We start from the raw sequence: 25,794 nt of genomic DNA, 5'->3' as shown, positions 1-25,794 counted from the left end.
CTGGCTCTGCACCCAGGAATTACTCCTGGTGGTGCTTGGGGGACCATATGAGATGCCGGGGATTGAACCCAGATTGGCCACGTGCAAAGCAAACACCCTACCCGCTGTGCTATCACTCCAGCTATATGATCTCATTTTGGCATCTCAGTAGCGTGAAAATGTTAGGTTACTCCTATTTTATTGATGAGGCTTAAATATACTACAAATAAGTATTTTAACTCACTTATGAGAGAATATTTTCACCAGGAAGTCATGTCATGTCATGTCATGTCATCCCCGTTGCTCATCCATTTGTTTGAGCGGGCACCAGTAACGTCTCTCACTGTGAGACTTATTGTTACTGTTTTTGGCATATCCAATACAGCCGGATAGCTTTCCAGGCTCTGCCGTGTGGGTACGATACTCTCGGTAGCTTGCCGGGCTCACCAAGAGGGGCGGAGGAATCAAACTGGGTCAGACGCGTGCAAGGCGAACGCCCTACCGCTATGTTATCGCTCCCAAATAATTCTTGTGTGTGTGTGTGTGTGTGTGTGTGTGTGTGTGTGTGCTCGTGCTTTTCGGGTTACACCTGGAGATGCTCAGGGGTTACTCCTGATTCTGCACTCAGGAATTACTCCTGGCTGTCCTCAGGGGACTATATGGGATGCTGCAGAATGAACTCTGGTTGGCCATGTGCAAGGCAAACGCACTATTGACTGTGCTATCACTCCAGCTTCAAACCTAGATCATTCCTAACTAGTGAAAAAGACCACTCAAAGTATCAAAGGAGAGATTAATAGGAGCAGTCCTAGGACTGTTTATTTATGAAAATAGTTCTGATCTTGTAGTTCTTTTTTGAACTGTATTTTATGATCTTTTTCCTCTAGAAGACTCCCACACAAGCTACTTTAGACTTGATTGAGCATTTAACTCATCTGTGTTTCTCTGACATTCACAAGTAAATATTGATTATATACTTGCAAGTAAATAAATGTGAATCATGTACTGGAACATTTAATTCAAATAAGTATTCCATAGTGGTATGATTACAAATTAAGTCTTTTAAAAACATCACTATAACTCTGTTTAGCATACTGTACTGTGAGTTGTTTACTGGTAAGTCATCATACCTTTGCATTTACTTACCATGTATGTTTCCTTCTAAAGCTAAAATATATTGATGCAATGTTAATACTTTGACTGTACCCCCATTTCAGGGTCAGGCAGGTGATCCAGGACCTCATGGACCATCTGGGCCTCCAGGACCAGAGGTAAAATTGAGTAAAATTATGATAAATTTGAAATTAAAAAATAATTTTATTTGATAAAACATATTTGTACATAGTTTAAGAAGTATTTCATTTAAAACCTTAGTAAATGCTTCATACTAAATGTTATACTGTTATGTAGGGGTATGTGATAGGAATTCAAGATATTGTCCCATTATAGCACTGATTTGATCATAATTGTTTTACTTCATTTTGGTAAAAACCTATTAAAAACGCATACTTGGGGCTCAAAGTTAAATTTCAGGGTCTAGACTAGTCTAAATTTTTAATGTGACATATTTATAATTTTTTCTCTGTTTATATGATTTAGATTTCATTCTAGAGCAAATACAATTGAATACATATAGCAAATTTGCATATTCTTGACAATTTTGACTTGGCTATAATGCTTTACACTTTTTATCCTGCAAGACTACATAGAACCTAAGCTTATGAGACTGAGATTTTGAGGCTTATTTTTAAAGTAACTATATTAGTCAAAGATATACCAGAAGGAGATAAAACTCTTAAAGCACACTCTAGTTCAAAAATATAAACCCATATGTTTAAGTATGTTTGCATATCTAGGCCAGAGTCATAGATGGAGCAGTCAAGCTGAGAAAGTGAATTTGGCTTAAGTCATAAAGTCCCCAGCATTAGAACAGTAGGCCAAATTTCTAGGAATTGTCCTACTGAGGTTTTCCCATTCTGTAAGCCAAAGATCAACTTCTTTCTCTGCAGCTGTCTTTCAGGATTGGGGCCAAATATTTTAATAGTCACTTCCTTATTTATTGCCTAATTTTAAAACATTTTGGATACTGATAGCTTAGAATCCATCATATCTATTTGTTTTAACAAGAGGGGATAGGAACAGTAATATACTGATGTAAAATTCTGAGATAAATGACAAAATCAAAATGAATTGAATATGAAAACTGAATGTCAAAAACTTTCTGGGATGAATTTCTTTTACCTGTTATTTTCATACTGAGGATCCAGAGGTTAATTTTTCTTTTTATCTTTTTTATTATGGACATAAATTATTCTATTGTAAGTTTAGTTAAAAATGTATGTGTGCTAAGATTTTGTAAACTTCGTACTTATCAACATAACTGGATCTTTTAGAGAAAAGAATATGTAGGTCATATCTTTACATTTTATTTCATCTTCCTTTAATTCTTCTTTTTTTCATTAAGGACTTTGACATTTTATGATTTCTCATGATATTCAAAGCATTGTCTTGGTTTTTATTTCTATACCACAAAAACAAGGCCCAGTGTTCATTCTTTCTCTCTCTGTGTTCTTTTTTTCCACGTAACTAAAGATAAAACCTGTACTTTATTTGGATTCAGTCCTAGTTATATTATTTTTATCAGTTTTTTATTTTTTATTTTTTATTACTTGTTTATCTTATAGTGAACTGCTATTTAGGTCCATCTGAATTATTTATTTTATTGATACTTCCAGTAGAACCCAGGATACAATAGGAAGTTCCAGAGGTGGTGCTACTTTATTCCCTCTTTCAAGCAGCCTGCCTCTGTTAGAATCAAATGACATAAGCTATTTTTCTCAAAGACCATGTATTTTGCTGGAGTAAGAACAATTTACATTTACTTTCATATTCTGAAGTCAAAGTATGCAAGGCCTTCCTGCAGAATCTTGGGGCACTGCTGGATTCTGTCACTGGAGCTTACCATTAAGTTCATAATTGCATGTTCTTTTTTGACACTTCCAAAACTATAAGGTCTTCTGTATTAAATGTCTGAATATCAGGTCTTCTATGTTTAAGTTACGAGTGCCAAGCTTAACTGTACTAAACCCTAGACTTAGGATATCACCCTTTCATGTTCCAGGCTTCAAACAATGATGCCAGATTTCACTGTATTTCTAGGTGTGGAATGTTTTTCTTCCAAGATCTAAAGAAGCCCACTGTCCCTTCTTCTTAATTATAGAGTATATTAGACTCTAGGTTTTTTATTCCTTATTCCATATTTCATATTCCTTATGCTCTGGATCAGTGCAGTCTTACCAGGCTTCTCTGGCTTATCCTGTTCAATGAACACAATACTAAGTATGAAAGATGAGGTCAGTTCTCTCTTGCATGTCAGAATCTCCATAACCATATTATTGTTATAAAGTATATTTTGGGTTTTTGGGTGCTTGGGTCACACTGAGTAGTACTCAGGGTTTACTCCTGGCTCTGCATTCAAAGATCACTTGTGGCAGTGCTGAGGGTACCATTTCAGATCCTGAGGACCAAACCCAGGTCGACCATGTGAATGACAAGTGCTCAACCACTGTTCTATCTCTTCAACTCCAAAGTGTGAGTGGAAGAACATTGTGCACCTGAAATTAATAATTGTTGTCCAATCCATATTAATGAAAAATGCTTTAGATTTCTAATTTTAATTACATGGAAAAGAGTAGACTGAAAAATTAGGGCCTGGATAGTACAGCAGGGAGGGCGTTTGCCTTGCAGGTGGCTGACCCAGGTTCAATCCCTGGAAACCCATATCGTCTCTGAGTACCACCAAGAGTAATTCCTGAGTAGAGAACCAGGAGTAACCCCTGAGCACTGCCAAATGAAACCCCCCCAAAAATAGAGTATACTGCAAAATTGTAAAATTAGGGAAAACACACCATGTATGGTTGGCCTTAATAATCTACTTTTAGAGGTTGGAGAAATAGTATAGTGGGCAGGGCACTTGTTTTGCATGTAGATGACCTGAGTTCAATCCCCAGAACTCTGTATGATCCTCAGCCCCTACCAGGAGGGATCCCTGAGTACTAGCCAAGAGTAAGCCCTGAAGACTGAAGGGTGTCCCCGAAAAACCCTACTTTTAAAAATGCCTCTAGATTCAACTCAGTAGCTGCTATTGGGTCTCTAACGGAATTCTCCAACAACCAGATGATTTCTGTAGAGATTACTATGTGAGTTAAACAGTACTCTGGGAGAAATCAATTCCTGTACATAGTTTAAATCTTTAATGACATCACTAATCTGTGACATTTTCTTCAGACCCACTAAATTTTGCTGAACTTGGAGATGTGAGTGAGTAGCTAATACTCACAACCTGAAACTACAACCTAGCTATAGGAGTATCCTTGCCTTTTGGCTCCTTGTTTGATAATTGAATTATGGTTCTAAATTTTCAGTGGATTTTTTATATGCTTGTTATATGTTAAGCATTAGAAATTGATGCAGTGATGGGACAAATTTGATTAGGTTCTTATTTCAAAGAGCTTGTATTTGAAAACTGTATTCAGTTCAGATTACATCTATCCTTCGTCCAGACATCAAGATTTATTAAATCTGATAAAATTTTGTAAATTATATAGTCAAAGAATTGAATTGCTGATGGCATTGAAAGTAGATAGTATTGAAATTACAATTAACCTGTTACTGCTTGGGGTAAAATATATTTACCAAATGTTTTTCTTTTTTTTTTTCTTTTTGGGTCACACCTGGCGATGCACAGGGGTCACTCCTGGCTCATGCACTCAGGAATCACCCCTGACGGTGCTCAGGGGACCATATGGGATGCTGGGATTCGAACCCGGGTTGGCCGCGTGCAAGGCAAATGCCCTACCCGCTGTGCTATCGCTCCAGCCCCCTTACCAAATGTTTTTCTAAACATATTTTGATTGGAATGGTTAGTACAGAAAGAAATGGAGAAATTGGCTACTTGAGATAAGAACTCCTCTCCATGAGGGAAAGAAAATAGAAAAGGTAGTCCCGCAACCTGAAGAAAGAAATTCTTTGGCTGTTTACAGTCTTCTCTGGACTGCACTGCTATTACAAATATTATTTATAAAATAACATATTATATTAACAAACAACATAAATGTGGGTAATTGGAAAATTGTGAAACTCCGTAATCATACTCTACATGTGGTCATGTACGCTGCCCTCAAGGCCAGACAAGTCTGACCAACATTACTTAAGAGTGCCTTCTAGTTCAGAAGCTCAGATTTTCATAAGGGTTGGAAAGCAATGCATCCTGATATTTTGTTGTAAACTGCAAATTATTTTTCTCTGGCATGGAAGAGAATTGCTCATCATTTAAGGCCATCTGCACAAATGTTGCTTTAAGCCACTTCAAAGTTTTTTTTTTCATGGCTTCTTGATGTTTTACTTATTCTAGGCAAATTATTAAATTTATTTAACAAAGAAGTAAACATATCATGCCGTTAGCTTTTCACATAAATGTAAATATTACAGATGTCCCACGATAAAGCATCACATGCTTTAAAACACATGATTTAAAGTTTTCTCATACTGGTCCTTTGTCTGCTTTTAATAAAAGCATATGGAAAATATTGCACAGGAATCTTTTCTATTTCTTTAAGCATAGTACTATCATTTTTGAGCACTAACCCCAGGATTCCTTATAGTTTTTTGGCAGCAAAGCCCTGTCAAATGTGGTAGCAGGATAGTTAGAATGTTTGTTGATTCAGCTGTTAACCCCTCTGGGCTAGAGAGAGTGCCAAATAGTTGAATTTTGAATAATGTTCTTGGCAAATGGGTCCAGTTGTTTACTAGAAAAATGAGCTGAGACCACTAATTACAGATATCAAAAATGGCCACGAGTGAACACTTTTTCCACCAGGGTGGTCTTTGTTAGAGACAAGAACTGATGTTCATTTGGACAGTATACTCCTACCAAGCAAAAGCATTCTTCTTAATCAATTATGCCAGCCTTGTTATAAATGGTGGTCAGTTGTACTAGTTAATTAGATCTTGGGTTTTAGCAAGGCCGATTTCCTTTACTTAATTATTGCTTTGCATTTTTTCCATTTGGGTTTGGTTGAAGAGTAGATGTTTTTGTTATTCGATATTTGCTGAAAGAAAGCATCATTAAATCTGTCAATAAGAACAATTTATTTCTTGAGTGTCTACTGTGAGTAAATTCTGTGCTTATCAAATTCTGTAGAATATGCACAAAGATATTGTTCATAATTTGGAGACATTTATAGTTTACTTGTATAAAGCCGATATAGAAGGTGGGTACACTGGTCATAGGTGTGATGTTAAGATTATGCACACAGGAAACTACCATTTAACAATATTTTAAATCACAGTATCTCAATCTAGAAATGTTTTTAAAAAATTAAAATGAATTGGAAAGATAGATAAAGCAAGATGGATAACACACTATAATGGAAGACATGTGCAATTAAATAGGTAATTTTTATGGTTCAAGTGTTTGAAGAGAGATAAATAAGATTGGCAGGGTTTATAGAAAAGATGGACTTTGAATTATGTTCATAAATTAATAGCAAGAAAGGGAGAGGTTATTCTAAATAGTGTAAAGCTCGTGAGCATGTTCCTGTCAAGGTAATTTGCTTGGTGGATTTATAGAATAATGAGTAAAATTTGATAGTTGGCATTTATTTCTTACATCTGTACATATTTAGTTTTTAAACTTTAGATCAAATTACATAACTATGTCAGAGGCATATTATTCAATAATTCTGTAATTTGTTAATTTTGACATGGTAATTTTTAATAAAATTGAAATAGTGAACACGTCCATCAGACTTCTGGATTTCTTTCATGCAGTTGGGAATCCTTTACCTACTTCCCTCCTAAGTTTACTGTTATTCTACTTTTGTCACTACATGTTATATCTGAGTATCAAATGATTGTCTCAAAACATATTTTTAATTATAAAACCAATAGTCTTCGTGTTGATTTAAATGAAATGTAAATGGTTTTGCAATTAACTTTAAATTCTTTTAATGACTTCAAACATACATATATTTTTAGTATATATGTAATATATATTAAATATCATAACATAATTTATGTGGTATCATAAGAAATTTCATTGTCTTTGCAATTTGTGGATTTTCTTTGCTGAGTTTTTTGGATGCTACACATATGGAATTCAGCTGTGCTATCTTTACTGCTTAGATACATAGAATTGCAAAGTAAATACTTGAAGAATAATATCATTTATAACATTTTTCAACAATATTATAATGAAAAATTCTTGTTATGATGGGTTTTTAGATATAAAGCAGTGAAAGAGAAAGAAAGCTTGATACCTAGATGAATCCTAATTTTTGTATTTCTTTTTCTAGTATCTGATATTTTCTGCTTGTGGTTTTTCTCAGGAAACAGACATTTCTTTAATTTGTAGTTGCACAATGTCCTGAGCTAAATTTTAGTTTCTATATTTCACTGGAAAAGTGATTTTAGTACTTTTGCCACTTTTTTTTTTTTTTTGGCATTGACTTTTAGATGAATTCTTCTCACACAGAAAAGAACATTTTAATCTTTTTAAAATTACTTTTCTTCTTGGACTCATAATATTACTGACATGGCATGTGCTTCCACAATAGCTAGAGAACAAAATCTATGATTCATGGTTCCATGTCCTTTGGTGGGAGGGGCCGCTGGAGGGGGTTGGGCCACACCCAGCACTGCTCTGCGGTTACTCCTGGCTCTGCACTCAGGAATTTGTCCTGGCAGCGCTGCTAAGGGAACCATAATGGGATGGCAGGGATTGAACCCGGGTCAGCTGCATGCAAAGCAAGCACCTACCGTGCTGTATTATAGCTCCAGCCCCCAGGGCTCTGTGTCTTAAAAACAAATTCTCCATATGAGACCTTTCTGTTTCCTAATATATATTCTTTCTTGGTGCATATGTAAAATTTCAGTCTTTCAGTTCTACCTGTAGAAACCATATTTGAATTGGGGAGGAAGTGATTGTTTTTCAGGCAAAAGTTATTTATTGAAAATATAAGTATTTACGTATAATTTTAATTGATCGTTATTTCATGACATTGGATGTTTATTGAATATACTCCATGCCCAGCATCAGATTAGACTACATTAATTTGTCCTCTAGGAATTTATAATTTACATGTTAGTCTAGCTTGTTATTTTTAATGTAATAGCTTTTCAATAGACATATTCTAAAAAATATACATATCCATCTCTACTTATATGCCGGAACAATAACAGAGCGGGTAGGGCATTTGCCTTCCATGCGCTGCCCAGGTTCAATTCCCAGCATCCCACATGGTCCCTCGAGTACCGCCAGGAGTAATTCCTGAGTGCAGAGCCAGGAATAACCCCTGAGCATCGCTGGGTGTGACCCAAAAAAAGCAAAAAAAAAGAAACCCAGAAGAACAACAAAAAAAGATAAAATCAGACAATGCATTGAATTCTTACAAATTTAATGGATAACACTTACTAAAATAAAATTTGAAAATTTTCATAAGAGTTAAATAGCCCAAATACCAATCTTAACTGTAATAGGGTATTTGAAATGACCTTATGAAATATCAGAAGAGTTTAAATTTTCCAAAATAAGTATTTTATATTCAGCCTATTATAGATTGCTTTTCAATCCAAAATATGATGAACTATGTTAATTTTATCTAGAGCAAATTTACTGAATATATTTTGTTAGCTCTAAAGATCTTTCATTCTTTAGGAACTCTTACCTGCTGAAAAAGCAAATGATTATCTAAAACACTCAAAACACATAAAATGACTATGAAAAGTAGCTACTTAAAACTTTACTGAGGTATAATGGACAATAAGCTTCATTTGTTTAAGTTCTTTATTTCATAATTTTTCTTTTATGCTTCACCCATGAAACTATCACCAAAATCAAGAGTGCATGTCCCTGTCAAACTCAATATACTTGCTTATCTTTTCCAAGCCCTTCCTTGCACCCTTCCTGCTTCCTCCCTTCCCAGGCTACCCCTGATTGGCTTCTATTATAGTAGACTAATTTTCATTTTCTCTTAACTTTTATTTAAGTGGACACATTCACTGTTTATTCCTTTTTGGCCTTACTATAATACAATTGGGATTCATTCTGGTTACACAACCAAATTGTTTCACTTTATTCATTTATCCAAGTATGTTCATTGTTGGATTTATTTATATGTGACTTGCTAGATTTTTATCGTTTTATTTTTAACTGCAAGGAAAGTTTATTGGAAAAGAAAATAGACTCTGTCACTCCTATTGGAGACTCAGGCAGTCAACTCCTTAGAGCAGTGTTTCTCAACCTTTTTGAGATTGTGGCCCCTTTTGTCCTTGTTATGTCCTGTGGCACCCTGACCTACCAATTAGATACCTATTCTCATGCTGTAGCCCCCCTCATTTTAAGTGATCTTCTCTTGGGTCCTCCTTGGAATTTCCTAGGAGATCCCACGTAAAACTTTATGGTGTCCGACTGAAAGATGTTGCCTTAGGGGATCATGAACTGCCTCTATTGGAACACTTCAAACTTTTGACCATGGCCAGAATGAGAATGACATTATTGTAGCTTTATAATTTCCCATGAAACTAATGGAATCTGCCAATTCTCTGGTTCCCAGGTTTTCCTTAAAAAATAATAGCTATGAATTAGTCTACTGCCTTAGTGATTAGTGAATATATATTTATATATATATTAGTGTGTATATATTTATGTATATACAGTTTCAATATACTTTGTATGTTTTGTGTTCTAATGTTTAAAAACTGCCTATCTTCATCTTTAATATCAAGTATTTGAGGAGTATATATTATTAAATTGGAATTTTAAAAAGCAGTTGTCTTGAATGTGCTTAGTATAATATAAGTAATTTTCTCATTAACTAAACTATGCTTTTATATTCTATAGGGCTTCCCAGGAGATATTGGGATTCCTGGACAAAATGGCCCTGAAGGATCAAAGGTAAATGAGAAAGCAAAAGTATGGTATGTAAAGCCAGAGTAATAGTACAGTGGGTAGGGCACTGCCTTGCATATGATGGATGACTTGGGTTTAATCCTAGGCATCCCTTGTAGTCCCCTGAGCCCACCAGGAGTTATTCCTGAGAGCAGAGCTAGGAGTAAGCCCTGAACGCCACTGGCTGTGGCCCCCAAACCAAACCAAAACATAAGTATGATACCTACATTTTTCTAATTTCAAATCTCTGTGAATAGGAATATACTTGGGTAATACCAAGTTTAATGTTGTTACTGGTCATAGATATGATTAATGAACGTGGCGCAGCTTGCTTCAGTATAGCCAGGAAGTGACTCGTTTGTCTAGTGCGCTTTCAATGACTTTTTTTAGTTACATAGTACGAAATTCAGTCTCTGGGGTTGAGGTCATTGAAAATGATTTTTGCTTGGTGTAGACTTAGATTAGGATGGTGCTATTAGCAAAGCACATAAATTATAGAAAAAAATAATTTATCATAAGCAGTGGTGGGAAGGGACTAAAAAGCAATAACATGCAATAAATGGATGAGAATTTTTTGACTACTATATTCCTCTAGTTCCCCTAGAAATTCCTCTCATAAAAACAAAAATATTTGGTATCATGGAAATTATGTACAACCAAAAATATCTAAATAAGCAAATATAATTTTGTCTTCACTGTATTGTGTGTGGCTTTAATATATAATATATGATACAGTGAGATTATAGGGCTAGAGGATTTGATAACACTTTGTAGTGATGGTAGTGCTTGAACTAACATGATGAATAAATAAAGATTTGTAAGTAGACAAGTGGGGTATATGGCATTCAGAAAAAGGAAAGGAAACTTGTAAAAGGATGGAGGTCCAATACTTGGAAGCTGTATATACTAAAATTATTTGTATGTGAAATTCTAACTTAAAGAAACATATGTTTTGTTTGGTAGCCCTACAGGTCTTTTCCAATGTATAGCAACATATCCCTCTTCTTTTCTGTCTCCATAAAAGTATTCCTCCTTGACATTCACAGTCCACATGGGCTTTGCATCATACTCCCCTGGCTCTAGAATACCCTAATTGCCATTAGTTTTTACCTTTATTGTGATCTCTCCTTTGACTCAAAATTTCCCTGATTTGCCCTTAAAACCGTTCTCATTGCCAGTGTTGTAGTTGTAACATCTTTATTTTCCACCAAGATTAGTGTAATAGCCCTTATATTGTTCTTTTCTCTTTGTAGCCTGGCATTTTTTTTCAAACTTATTGCCTAATGCCTATTGGAATAATTTTTGCAAAGCATAGATCTCGTTGTCATTCTTGTGCATAAATCCATCAGTTATCTTCACAGCTTCCAGATTAACTCTACTTCTTTACTTTTTAACACAAAGTTCTTTATGGCCTGTCTTCTGTCTCTAATGGTAGTCATAAATATAGTTGTATTTGCCATCACTCTTTGAAAAACATTACTCAGCTAAACTAGAGTACCAAGTTGTGTCTGCCTTGTTCATATCTCACAATGTTCAGCGTTGTTTTCATCTGGAAATCTCTCCTCTTTCCTGTGCCTGTCTTCATCCACATATCATATGATCTTTGTCCAGAAAACTTTTCCTATTTCTATCAAATATAGTTGAAATGTTCCTTCTCTGTTTTACTTTTAAAAACTGTAGCGCATATACCTTTTTATATGTTGTAACTTCTGATTTACTTCTCTGGCTAGTAAACTATAATATTATGAGAGACCAGACTAGTTGATTCTCTATATCCAGTAACTATAATCCAATCATGTTGTAGATGAGAAAGGTAATACATATTGGCGTAATGAATGAGTGAATGATTGCATTTCAAAGCTATCTAGGAAAAAAAGCATTACAGTTTGGTAACTTAAGAAAGAAGGTTACTGGAGAAAACTAAATGAAAGAAAAAAACTGGAACTATTTTGAATGACTGATGTACTGATTTTAATAAGAAATTGGAAGGATCAGCAGGTTTTTAAGATGAGAAAAACAACAAGTCTGAGTCTGGCATTTCGATATCCCCCACTTTTCAAAAGTTCACAAATATGTACTTTGCCTTCACCAATTCCTACACATTAGATCCTATTTTCAGTAGTCAAAAGAAATCTGAAGTGAAAGGGACTGGGCATTTTGATGGTGGCTATGGTATTGGATTGATTTATAAAACTATCATTAACCGTGTTGTAAAGTATGGTACCTCAATAAGAAGGGATAAAAGGGATTTTTATTGAAAAGAGGAGATATACTATTCATTTATTTCTCAATGAATTTTCATAAAGGCAGTATACTTCCTAAGCAGCTGGAGTAATACTCCCAAACACTTGCCCTGAAATTTACTCTCTCCTGTCATTAATTCATTGATTTTATTCTGAAAATATCTTTCTTTCTTTCTTTCTTTCTTTCTTTCTTTCTTTCTTTCTTTCTTTCTTTCTTTCTTTCTTTCTTTCTTTCTTTCTTTAATTAGTGAATCACCATGAGGGTACAGTTACAAATTTACCCATATTTGTGCTTGTGTTTCCCTCATACAATGTTCGAGAATCCATCCCTCCACCAGTGCTCATTCTCCACCACCAGTGAACCCAGTATCCCTCCCACTTTACAATCCCATCCCCCACTCCACCTCATCTCGCCGTGTTGTTCTCTCTCTCTCTTTTTGGGAGTTGTGGTTTGTGATATGGGTGTTGAGTTGCCATCGTGTTCAGACTCTAATCTACTTTCAGCACGCATCTCCCTTTCTGTGCGGGATCTCCAACCACATTTTACTTGGTGTTCCCTTCTCTATCTGAGCTGCCTTTTCCCCCAGCATGTGAGGCCAGCTTCCAAGCTATCAAGTCAACCTCCTGGTATTATATACTACTATTCTTGGGTGTTAGTGTCCTACTCTGTTATTTTATATTCCACAGATGAGTGCAATCTTTCTATGTCTGTCCCTCTCTTTCTGACTCATTTCACTTAGCATGATACTTTCCATGTTGATCCACTTATATGCAAAGTTCATGACTTCATCTTTTCTAACAGCTCTGTAGTATTCCATTGTATAGATGTACCAAAGTTTCTTCAACCAGTCATCTGTTCTCGGGCACTCGGGTTTTTTCCAGATTCTGGCTATTGTAAACAGTGCCGCGATGAATATATAAGTGCAGATGTCATTTCAACTATACTTTTTGTTTCTCTGGGATATATTCCCAGCAGTGGCATTGCTGGATCAAATGGAAGCTCAATTTCTACTTTTCTGAGAAGCATCCATATTATTTTCTAAAGCGGCTGAACCAGTTGGTATTCCCACCAGCAGTGTAGCAGGGTCCCTTTCTCCCCACATCCTCTCCAACAGCAGTTGCTTTTGTTCTTTTGGATGTGTGCCATTCTCTATGGTGTGAGGTGGTATCTCATGGTTGTTTTGACTTGCATCTCCCTGATGATTAGTGATGCAGAGCATTTTTTCATGTGCCTTTTGTCCATTTGTATCTCTTCCTTGGGAAAGTTTCTGTTCATTTCTTCGCCCCATTTTCTGATGGGGTTGGATGTTTTCTTCTTGTAGAGTTCAACCAGTGCCTTACATACCCTTGATATCAACCCCTTTTCGGATGGGTATTGGGTGAATATCCTTTCCCATTCTGTAGATTGTCTTTGTATTTTGGTCACGTATCTTTTGTGGTGCAGAAGTTTCTTAGTTTAATATAGTCCCATTTGTTTATCTCTGTTTCCACTTGGTTGGTCAGTTGCCTGTCATTTTTGAAGATACCTTAAGCTTCAATATTGTTGAGGGTTTGGCCGACCTTGTCTTCGATGTACCTTATGGATTGTGGTCTGATGTTGAGGTCTTTAATCCATTTTGATCTGACTTTTGTGCATGGTGTCAGGTCGAGGTCTAAGCCCATTCTTTTGCATGTGGTTGTCCAGTTATGCCAGCACCGTTTGTTGAAGAGGCTTTCCTTGCTCCACTTCACATCTCTTGCCCTCTTATCAAAGATTAGATGATCATATATTTGGGGTTGTGTGTAAGGATATTCCACTCTGTGCCATTGGTCTGTGGCTCTGCCTTTGTTCCAGTACCATGCTGTTTTAATTGTTACTGCTTTGTAGTAAAGTTTAAGGTTGGGGAGGGTGATGCCAAGAATTGTTTTAGCTATCCGTGGGTGTTTTATTCTGAAAATCTTTTTTTTTTTTTAGTTTATTTTTAATTAGAGAGTCATCGTGAGGGTACAGTTACAGATCCATACATCTTTGTGCTCATGCTTCCCCCATACAAAGTTCAATAACCCATCCCTTCACCAGTGCCCATTCTCCACCACTAGTAAACCCAACATCCCTCCCGCCCTCCCCAGACCCGTGTCCCCCCACCCCACCCTGCCACTATGGCAGGGAATTCCCTTTTGTTCTCTCTCTCTGATTAGGTGTTGTGGTTTGCAATAGAGGTGTTGAGTGGCCCTTGTGTTCAGTCTCTAGTCTGTATTCCACCCGCCTCACCCTTCCCGCACATGACCTCCAACTACATTTTACTTGGTGGTCCCTTCCCTGAGTTACCCAGAATGAGAGACCAGCCTCCAAGCCATGGAAACATTCTCCTGGTACTTATTTCTACTATTCTTGGGCGTTAGTCTTATAGTCTATTATTCTATATTCCACAGATGAGTGCAATCTTTCTATGTCTATCTCTCTCTTTCTGACTCATTTCACTTAGCATGATACTTTCCATGTTGATCCACTTATATGCAAACGTCATGACCTCATTTTTTCTAACAGCTGCATAGTATTCCATTGTATAGATGTACCAGAGTTTCTTCAACCAGTCATCTGTTCTAGGGCACTCGGGTTTTTTCCAGATTCTGGCTATTGTAAACAGTGCAGCGGTGAACATATAAGTGCATATGTCACTTCGACTATACTTTTTGGCTTTTCTGGGATATATTCCCAGCAGTGGTATTGCTGGGTCAAATGGGAGCTCAACCTCTAGTTTTTTGAGAATCGTCCATACTGTTTTCCAAAAGGGCTGAACTAGCCGGCATTCCCACCAGCAGTGTAGAAGGGTCCCTTTCTCCCCACATCCTCTCCAACAGCGGTTGCTTTTGTTCTTTTGGATGTGTGCTAGTCTCTGTGGTGTGAGGTGGTATCTCATGGTTGTTTTGATCTGCATCTCTCTGACGACTAGTGATGTAGAGCACTTTTTCATGTGCCTTTTGGCCATTCGTATCTCTTCCTTGGTAAAGTTTCTGTTCATTTCTTCGCCCCATTTTTTGATGGGGTTGGATGTTTTCTTCTTGTAGAGTTCAACCAGTGCTTTATATACCCTTGATATCAGCCCCTTATCTGATGGGTATTGTGTAAATATCCTTTCCCATTCTGTAGATAGTCTTTGTATTCTGGTCACTGTATCTTTTGCGGTGCAGAAGCTTTTTAGTTTAATGTAGTCCCATTTGTTGATCTCTGTTTTTACTAGATTGCTTAGTTCCGTGTCATCTTTGAAGATACCTTTATCTTCAATATCGTGGAGGGTTTTGCCGACCTTGTCTTCAATGTACCTTATGGTTTGTGGTCTGATGTTGAGGTCTTTAATCCATTTTGATCTGACTTTTGTGCATGGTGTCAGGTCGAGTTCTAAGCCCATTTTTTTGCATGTGATTGTCCAGTTGTGCCAGCACCATTTGTTAAAGAGACTTTCCTTGCTCCACTTCACATCTCTTGCTCCTTTATCAAAGATTAGATGATCATACATTTGAGGTTGTGTGTGGGGATATTCCACCCTGTTCCATTGGTCTGCAGCTCTGCCTTTGTTCCAGTACCATGCTGTTTTAATTGTTACCGCTTTGTAGTAGAGTTTAAGGTTGGGGAGGGTGATGCCTCCCATCATCTTTTTCCCAAGAATTGTTTTAGCTATCCGTGGGCGTTTATTGTTCCATATAAATTTCAGGATTGCTTGCTCCGCTTCTTTGAAGAATGCCATGGGTATCCCTATAGGGATCGCATTAAATCTGTATAATGCTTTTGGGAGTATTGCCATTTTGACAATGTTTATTCTCCCTATCCATGAGCAGGGGATATGTTTCCATTTCCTCATGTCCTCTTTTATTTCATGGAGTAGAGTTATATAGTTTTCTTTGTAGAGGTCCTTTACTTCTTTAGTTAAGCTGATTCCAAGATATTTGATTTTCTGGGGCACAATTTTGAATGGGATTGCTTTTTTCATGTCCCTTTCCTCTGTCTCATTGTTTGCATATAGGAAGGCCATGGACTTTTGGGTATTGATTTTATAGCCTGCGACTTTATTGTATAGGTCAATTGTTTCTAAGAGTTTCTTACTAGAGCTTTTAGGTTTCTCTAGGTATAGCATCATATCGTCTGCGAATAGTGAGAGCTTGATTTCTTCCTTTCCAATCTGAATCCCCTTAATATCTTTTTCTTGCCTGATGGCTATTGCTAATACTTCCAATACTATATTAAAGAGAAGTGGTGAGAGTGGGCATCCTTGTCTTGTCCCCGATCTTAGAGGAAAAGCCCTTAGTTTTTCTCCATTGATGATAATGCTTGCCCTAGGTTCGTGGTAGATGGCTTTGACTATCTTGAGAAAAGTTCCTCCAAAACCCATTTTGGTGAGAGTTTTTATCATGAATGGGTGCTGGATCTTGTCAAATGCTTTCTCTGCATCTATTGATATGATCATATGGTTTTTATCTTTACTTTTGTTGATGTGATGGATTATGTTGATTGATTTCCGAATGTTAAACCATCCTTGCATCCCCGGGATGAATCCCACTTGGTCATGGTGTATGATCTTTTTGATGAGTTGTTGGATTCTATTTGCTAGTATTTTGTTGAGGATCTTCGCATCGGTGTTCATCAAGGATATTGGTCTATAGTTTTCTTTGTTAGTGGTGTCTTTGTTTGCTTTTGGTATTAGGGAGATATGTGCCTCGTAGAAACTGTTCGGAAGGGTTCCTGTCTTTTCAATTTCCTGGAAAAGCTTGTGGAGAACTGGCAACAAGTCTTCTTTAAATGTTTGGAAGAATTCGCCAGTGAATCCGTCTGGACCTGGGCTTTTGTTTTTGGGGAGACTTTTGATTACAGTTTCGATTTCCTTGATATTTATGGGCCTATTGAGGTATTTCACGTCTTCTTGGCTCAGTCTTGGGAGATTGTAGGAGTCAAGGAATTCGTCCATTTCTTTTAGGTTCTCTTGCTTCGTGGCATACAGACTTTCAAAGTAGTCTCTGATGATCCTTTGAATCTCCTTGGTTTCTGTTGTGATGTCCCCCTTTTCATTTCTGATTCGGTTTATTAGGGTTTTCTCTCTTTCTTTCTTTGTGAGTCTTGCTAGCGGTTTATCAATCTTATTTATTTTCTCGAAGAACCAGCTCTTTGTTTCATTGATCTTATGGATTGTTTTTCGGGTTTCCATATCGTTAATTTCTGCTCTAAGTTTTATTATTTCTTTCCTTCGATCTGGTTTGGGTTCCTTTTGCTGGTCCTCTTCTAAGATCTTGAGCTGCGAAGTCAAGCTATCTATATAGGCCCTTTCTTCCTTTCTGAGGAAGGCTTGCAGAGCTATAAATTTTCCCCTTAACACAGCTTTAGCTGCGTCCCATAGGTTCTGATAGCTTGTGTCTTCATTCTCATTTGTTTCGAGGTATCTCTTAATTTCTTTCTTGATTTCCTCCGTGACCCACTCATTGTTCAATAGTGAGTTGTTTAACTTCCAAGTGTTTGATTTGGTCCTCCGCGTCTGTGCATGATTAACTTCCATCTTCAGTGCATCATGGTCTGAAAAGATAGTTGATACAATTTCTATCTTCCCAATTCTATGAAGGTATAGCTTGTGGCCCAGAACATGGTCTATTTTGGAAAATGTTCCGTGTGCGCTGGAAAAGAATGTGTATTCTTTCTTTTTGGGGTATATAGCCCTGTATAGGTCTATTAGTCCTGTCTCCTCCATTTCTTCCTTCAGGGCCATCGTTTCCTTGCTGAGTGTTGTTCTTGTCGATCTATCCAGAGGTGATAAGGCAGTGTTGAAATCTCCAACTACTATCGTGGTGCTAGTTATGTCCTCCTTAAATTCTGTTAGGAGTTCTTTTAAGTATTTAGCTGGTCGTTCATTAGATGCGTATACGTTTAGGAGTGTGATTTCTTCCTGTTGTATATATCCCTTGATGAATATAAAATGACCTTTGCTGTCCCTTCTGATCTTTTTCAGCCTGAAATCTATGCTATCAGATACTAGTATGGCCACCCCCGCCTTTTTTTTGAGGGGGCTGTTTGCTTGCAGGATTGTTTTCCATCCTTTGATTTTGAGTCTGTGTTTGTTCTGACTATTCAGATGTGTTTCTTGTAGGCAGCAGAAAGTTGGGTTTAGTTTCCGAATCCATTTTGCCACTCTGTGCCTCTTGATTGGTGCATTTAGCCCGTTAACATTAAGAGAAATTATTGTCATGGGATTTTGTGTCATTTTTCTGTAGGGTTTGTTGTTCTTATAGGTCTTTTTCCTTGTCTTATAGTAGCCCTTTGAGTCCTTCTTTTAAGTTTGGTCTTGAGTCTTTGAAGTTCCTGAGCTGTTGCTTGTCCATGAAATAGTGTATGGTTCCTTCAAGTTTAACTGAGAGTTTAGCCGGGTAGAGTATTCTTGGTGAGGCATTCATTTCATGAAGTTTTTTCACTATATCCCACCATTGTCTTCGGGCTTGGAGGGTTTCTTCTGATAGGTCTGCTGTGAATCTGAGGGGTGAGCCTTTGTATATGATCTCCTTCTTTGATCTTGCTGCTTGCAGTACTGTGTCTCTATCCACGGCATCCCTCATTCTGACTATGATATGCCTTGGGGATTTTCTAGTTGGGTCCCTTTTAGCTGGCACCCTTCGGACTCCTTGTATCTGGATGTCCGCATTCTCTAGCTCTGGGAATTTTTTAGCAATGATGTCTTTAATGGTGTTTTTTTCATTGGGATTGGTTCCGTGTGGTTCCGGCACTCCCATGATTCTTATGTTGTTTCTCCTGAGGTCATCCCCTAGGACTCTAACTCGCTCTAGAGCCATTTTGAGGTCTTTTGCCATTATTTGTTGTTGCCTATATGCTTTGTGCAGCTCATCTTCAAGCTCACTGATTCTGTCTTCGGCTGTAGTCATTCTACTACTGAGGGCTCCTACGGAGTTTTTAATTTCATCTACTGATTCTTTTAGTTGTGTGACTTCTGTTCGTAGCTTTGAAATTTCTGCTCTCATTTCTTCCTGGATTATCTTGGTGGAACGTTCCAACGCTGCATCCATATTCTCCCTTAATTTATTGGATGTTCGTTCCATAGTTGTGTTGATTTCGTGAACCATCCTGACAATTTCCTCTCTGAATTCTTTATCTGAGAGGAGGATGTGTTTCTGGGAGGTCGCTGGTGAGGTTAGTGAGATGTTTTCTTGGTTCTCTCCTGGTGGTGGGGATTTTCTCTGTTTCTTCATGTTGTTATGGGCTTTACTGTCTGGAGCTCTCGTTAGCTTGGGAGGAACCTCAACTGAAGATTTTGGGCTATTCTCCTTTGACAGAGGACTTTTGTGTGCAAGTTGATGTGTTCATTGACAGTTTTCGTGAAGTTAGGATAGGGTGGGTTAGTTGAGCATTAACATATAGTAACTAAGATGATGAGGGAGTTCTTCGAAGGAATGAATTCTCTCAATTGTGGCGAAAGGAGAAGGCATGGAATGGTAAAGAAAAATAACTGCAGGATGGAGATTGGTCAGGCTCCGACGGCGGCGGCGGAAAGGTGCCAGGCAGGGGCTTCAGGAGAAGCCCCGAGCCGAGGCGGGCAGGGCTATTCTGAAAATCTTGATGCTTCATTATTTCTTTCTGACTAAGCTTCTATCATTCTTAATTATACTGCCTTCTCAGTTGTTCCACTGTAGTTCAAATTTTGCTTCAGTACATTAAGTTCTGAGTCTTTACTCAACTCACTACATTTTGTGGGGCCGTGGATTACGCTGATACTATTAAGTCCATGTCTTGCTGCCACACTTAAATTTAGTCGGAGTTAGTTAAACGACGTGAGGAGGATGTTTCTCTTTAAGAAAAATTAGAATGTTCTTGCCTAAAAAAAAAACTAATGCATGTTGAATACATAAAACAACACATGACTATTTCATTACTTTTATCAATTTAGTTCTATTAAAAATAAGAAAGCTGTACAAAAATACTAGGTTATTATCAACATTACTAGCATTGCTGGAATAGATAAGGGGAATAGAACTTAACAAAAAAAAGTATTGCTATATTGAATAGCTATTGTAGGCTGTTTTCTGAAATAGATTTTTTAAATTACTTTAACAAACTTTTATTTAGGAAACTTTTGTTTTTTCAACCATGTGTATGTTTTTCACATAATATTTAATTTTTCAATTCATAATCATGCTCAGATTGTTATTCTTTTTAGTGGCATATATCATGAAGGATAATAGATTGAAGAGGTTTAGTATGTATAATGTTCTCCAGATGTTACCAGTCTCTTAACAGATACTAAACCACACATCTCCATCTGTTTTCAGACTTTGTGGACACTATGATGTATTTATTGTATTATTATAAGATTAGCAATCAGATCATGCGTTAGCTTTGAAAGTACTTTTCCCGAAAAGGTTTGTGTTGAAGAGTAACATTCTGAGCATTATTTGAATATTAACACACTGGTCAAATATAGTTTATTCTAACTTTCCCAGCATTTCTGATGCTCTGTAATATTCTGCTACTTTCTTGTTACCACTTTTTTGATATCTTGAGAATGGAAAATGAATGGCAGCAAATACTATTGTCATCACCAGGATAATGCTAATTAAAAAAAGTTAATTCAATTAAAGTTTTTGTGTGTGCTTGTATTGTTTGTATAGGGTGTCCTTGGCAGTAGAGGGCCTCCTGGGCCTCCTGGCATGAAGGGAACTCAGGTATGAAAATAATAAATATCCATCTATACTAATAGTTAAGTGTCTCTCATAATATTTATGGTACTTTAACTTTTTAAAGAAAAACCTCATCATGTTTTTAAGAAAAATATGTACAAACATGTACAAAGTTATAGATAATTTCATATACCATTTTAGACTGAGTTTATATTCTACATTATTTATATCACTGGTCTAATGGAATTCGTGAAAGATGTAAAACCAGAATATTTCTCATATGTAATAAAATTTATCAACAGTTGTGTGCATATTATGTTGTGACTTAAACAAGTTGTAGTCAGATGTTGGGTGTGGTAATATGAAGTATTTAAAGGTGAAAATTAGTATGATTAAAATATATATAAATGAATTGAAAATATTTATTATTTATAATTATTTAGAGAATAAAAAATTCTCTATTCTATTATCCTCTATTATTTGTCTACCCATACAGGATGTGTTTCAGTTGGATTATTTTTTTTTAAGGGAGAAGAAGGACCAACTGGACCCTTTGGAGAAATTGGATCAAGAGTAGGTTTCATAGTATTAGTTATTATTATTATTATTATTATAAACAACTACCTGCGTATCTACTTCTTAATATGTCAGTAAAATTACAAAAAGATAAAATGATTTATTTTGATAGTTTTTTTTCCAATAATATTGTGTAGTAATATGAGAATTACTGGTTTTCAAGTTCTGAAAATGAATTCTTTAACAACTTGAGTACGTGGGGGCTGGAGCAATAGCACAGCGGGTAAGGTGTTTGCCTTGCACATGGCCGACCTGGGTTCGATCCCCAGCATCCCATATGGTCCCCTGAGCACTGCCAGGAGTAATTCCTGAGTGCAAAGTAAAGAGTAACCCCTGTGCATCGCCAGATGTGACCCAAAAAGAAAAAAAAAAAAGAATTTGAGTACGCATGGGGCCAGAGTGATAGTACAGTGGGTAGTGCACTTGCATTGCACAGAGCAAACAACTCAGATTCAATCCCTAGGACCCCAGATGGTCCTCTGAGCCCCACCAGGAGTAATCCCTGAGGCAGAGCCAGGACAAGCCCTAACCAGTAGGTGTGGCCCGGAAGAAACAAAAAGAGTTGGGCACATATGACCAATTATTACATCATAAATTATGTTTGATTAAATATATTTAAGAGGCATGATTAGGCTACATAAAATACATGCCATTCTTCTTGAGAGTATCATACAGGTTCTTACACAATTTTTTCCCTTATGGAGATGATAATACTTTTTTGGTGGTTTGTTTGTTTTTGTTTTGGGGTCACATTCCGGGCAATGCTCAGAGGTTACTCCTGGTTCTGAATTTAGGAATCACTTCTGCTCTTGCTTGAGGAACCAAATGAAATGATTACAATCAAACCCTAATTGGCTGCATGCAAGCCAGGTGCCTTACCCACTGTACTTGCTCTGCATTCCTGCTTTTGCCCCTTAGCATATATATTGCCACTCTTTAATTCAAATTTTTTTATTCCATTTCTGTAAAATGAGCTCTGTAACAGTAAATTAATGTTGTTATTTGAACTTAATAAAATTGATCTTACTTAAAATCACTTCCCTAGAAAACGGAAAATCCATGTTAATCTCCTGCCTATTTGGTATTAATAGTTGTTATTATTATTGTATTATTGACTGAAAATCAATTTAGGCCTAGTAGCTACTCTATGTAGCACTGTATCACTGTTGTCCCATTGTTCATAGATTTGCTCGATTGGGCACTGGTAACATCTCCATTGTGAGACTTGTTACTGTTTTTGGCGTATCAAGTATGGCACAAGTAGCTTGCCAGGTTCTGGCATGTGGGTGGAATACTCTTAGTAGCTTTCCAGACTCTCCGAAAGGGATGGAGGAATTTAACTTGGGTCGGCCGCATGCAAGGCAAACACCCTACCCACTGTGCTATCACTCCGGCCCAGCTACTCTACTCTATGTAATATTAATAATATCATCTCTAATACTGAACCCTGCAAAATATTGTCGAATTTTATATAAGAAAATGAATCTTTGACATATGTTCAAGCACGTCATATTCAAGATAAAACTAAAATAACAAGGCTTAGACTCTCAATTGTTTTGTTTAAAGATTCTATTAATGTCAATACCGCATTCCAGTGAGGGTCTTTCTATAGTTTAGTTATGTAAAGCTATTTACCCCCCCAATTTTATTGTGTAGCATGATTTACATTATTACTAATGGTAGTTTAATGCATACATCATTCCAACACCACACTGACCACCAGTGTACTCAGTTCTCTCCATCAATTCCCTTGGATCATTTCCATCCCCCATCCCTCTTCAACCCCAGCCCAGGTAAGATCAGTTCTGTAGAGTCTTCAGTTCCGTTGCCTTTGGTCACTTGTTATTCTCTTACTATATTTCTTTATATTACACAAATGAGAGAGATCATTCTGTATCTGTCCCTTTCTTTCACTCAGAATGATATCTTCTAGTTCTATCCATGTGACAGCAAATTGCATGATTTCATCTTATCAAAATCTACACTGCCTAGTATATATTATGCTATATAGCAATATCCACACATATTTCTCCCCACAGATTTGAAGTTACCATGCACATTGGTTTAGAACTAGTGGTCTCCTTCATAATATTTTGTATTATCAGATGCCAGTCATCAGAACTCACTACTAATAAGGAGTATGCCCAATGTCTAGGATATTGGCACAGTCACTTGTCACTTATCATGACACAGTAAAGCAAAGAATAAAATTCTTGTAATCTAAAGAAACTTTAAAAAATGAGAGTTATATAAAGTATCTTTCTTTAATTCTGTTTTCTTCTAGGGGAAACCAGGTCAAAAGGGATATGGGGGTGAACCAGGACCAGAAGGCTTAAAGGTAAAGCAACTGATTTTATTCTAGTTATAAAGTGTAATAATCAGCCTGAGGAGAACCAGAGAGATAGTACAGAAATTAAAGCTCTTGTCTTAAAGGCAACAGACTTCAGTTTGATCCCTGTGAAGCACCACTTATGGTACCCTGAGCCCCTCCAGGATAGTCCCTGAGCACAGAGACAGGAGTAAGTCTTAAGCGCCATCAGATATGGCTCCAAAACAAAACCAAAAAAGATGAATTTGACTTTTATAAAAATATTAATGAGCTCTCCAGATTTTGTTTAGTTCATTGAGAGATGTATCACTCTATCACTGTCATCCTGTTGTTCATCGATTTACTCAAGGGGGCACCAGTAATGTCTCTATTACATTCAGCTCTGAGATTTTTTTTTTTTTTTAAAGAAATATTTTATTGAACCACCGTGAAAACAAAAAAAATACAAAGCTTTCAGGTTTAAGTCACAGTCAAATACTGATTAAACCACCATCCCTTCACCAGTGCACCCGTTCCACCACCAAAAACCCCAATACACCCCCCTCCCACCCCACCCCCCATCTAAGTAGCTGATGATATTCCCATTATTCTCTCTATATATTGAGTACATTTCATATTTCCATACAGAACTCACTATTGTTGATTGGAAATTTTCCCCAACAATCAGGCCTGCTGAATAAGCATCATCTAATAATTTTTCTTCCTTGGTAAAGGTGAAGATTTTGAGTCCGCGCGGCCGCGATAGCGGCCGCGCGGTTTTGGGTTTCTAATATTTTAGCTCAGTTCACAGTCAAAATGGATGGCTCCAAGACTCTGCACTGGTGCCAAAATGGGTTAGGAGACCTCCGGATCACAGTCAGTAGGCGGGAGGCTCTGCTTCTCGTGCCGCGGCTCTTGGTTCATCTCTGGGCGGAAGGCGCGCCGGGAACACCTCCCCTCCCAGGATCACCTACAGGCTACGTCACTAAAGAAAGTCCTACCTCCTGGTGTAGGGGTCTTAGAGGGTGGCTCTCACCGCGTGGTTGCTGCCGCTGCCGCCATTTTCGCTCAGAAAAATGGGGTGGAGAGGGAAAAAAATCCCTCCCCGGGCTGCACGAGGTTGTAGTTCAGTTCGCAGTCAAAATGCATGGCTCCAAGACTCTGCACTGGTGCCAAAATGGGTTAGGAGACCTCCGGATCACAGTCAGTAGGCGGGAGGCTCTGCTTCTCGTGCCGCGGCTCTTGGTTCATCTCTGGGCGGAAGGCGCGCCGGGAACACCTCCCCTCCCAGGATCACCTACAGGCTACGTCACTAAAGAAAGTCCTACCTCCTGGTGTAGGGGTCTTAGAGGGTGGCTCTCACCGCGTGGTTGCTGCCGCTGCCGCCATTTTCGCTCAGAAAAATGGGGTGGAGAGGGAAAAAAATCCCTCCCCGGGCTGCACGAGGTTGTAGTTCAGTTCGCAGTCAAAATGCATGGCTCCAAGACTCTGCACTGGTGCCAAAATGGGTTAGGAGACCTCCGGATCACAGTCAGTAGGCGGGAGGCTCTGCTTCTCGTGCCGCGGCTCTTGGTTCATCTCTGGGCGGAAGGCGCGCCGGGAACACCTCCCCTCCCAGGATCACCTACAGGCTACGTCACTAAAGAAAGTCCTACCTCCTGGTGTAGGGGTCTTAGAGGGTGGCTCTCACCGCGTGGTTGCTGCCGCTGCCGCCATTTTCGCTCAGAAAAATGGGGTGGAGAGGGAAAAAAATCCCTCCCCGGGCTGCACGAGGTTGTAGTTCAGTTCGCAGTCAAAATGCATGGCTCCAAGACTCTGCACTGGTGCCAAAATGGGTTAGGAGACCTCCGGATCACAGTCAGTAGGCGGGAGGCTCTGCTTCTCGTGCCGCGGCTCTTGGTTCATCTCTGGGCGGAAGGCGCGCCGGGAACACCTCCCCTCCCAGGATCACCTACAGGCTACGTCACTAAAGAAAGTCCTACCTCCTGGTGTAGGGGTCTTAGAGGGTGGCTCTCACCGCGTGGTTGCTGCCGCTGCCGCCATTTTCGCTCAGAAAAATGGGGTGGAGAGGGAAAAAAATCCCTCCCCGGGCTGCA

General features: G+C 38.0%; 1 protein-coding gene across 6 annotated transcripts in view; it reads left to right on the top strand.

Moving 5' to 3' along the window:
* COL24A1 (collagen type XXIV alpha 1 chain) overlaps positions 1-25,794 on the top strand; it is a 294,562-nt gene that overhangs the window by 102,554 nt on the left and 166,214 nt on the right. For all 6 annotated transcript variants that reach the window (XR_008630306.1, XM_055140321.1, XM_055140322.1 and 3 more), the window contains exons 20-24: positions 1,197-1,250; positions 9,881-9,934; positions 20,806-20,859; positions 21,343-21,387; positions 23,675-23,728. Coding sequence is in view for 5 of the 6 variants with exons in the window: in XM_055140321.1 (XP_054996296.1) it covers positions 1,197-1,250; positions 9,881-9,934; positions 20,806-20,859; positions 21,343-21,387; positions 23,675-23,728 (261 nt within the window). In the remaining variant the exon portion in view is untranslated. The remainder of the gene's footprint in view (positions 1-1,196; positions 1,251-9,880; positions 9,935-20,805; positions 20,860-21,342; positions 21,388-23,674; positions 23,729-25,794) is intronic.

The sequence above is a fragment of the Sorex araneus genome, chromosome 5 (assembly GCF_027595985.1).
Source record: "Sorex araneus isolate mSorAra2 chromosome 5, mSorAra2.pri, whole genome shotgun sequence".
Lineage (NCBI taxonomy): Eukaryota > Metazoa > Chordata > Mammalia > Eulipotyphla > Soricidae > Sorex > Sorex araneus.
This window is presented reverse-complemented; position numbering and strand designations above follow the sequence as displayed.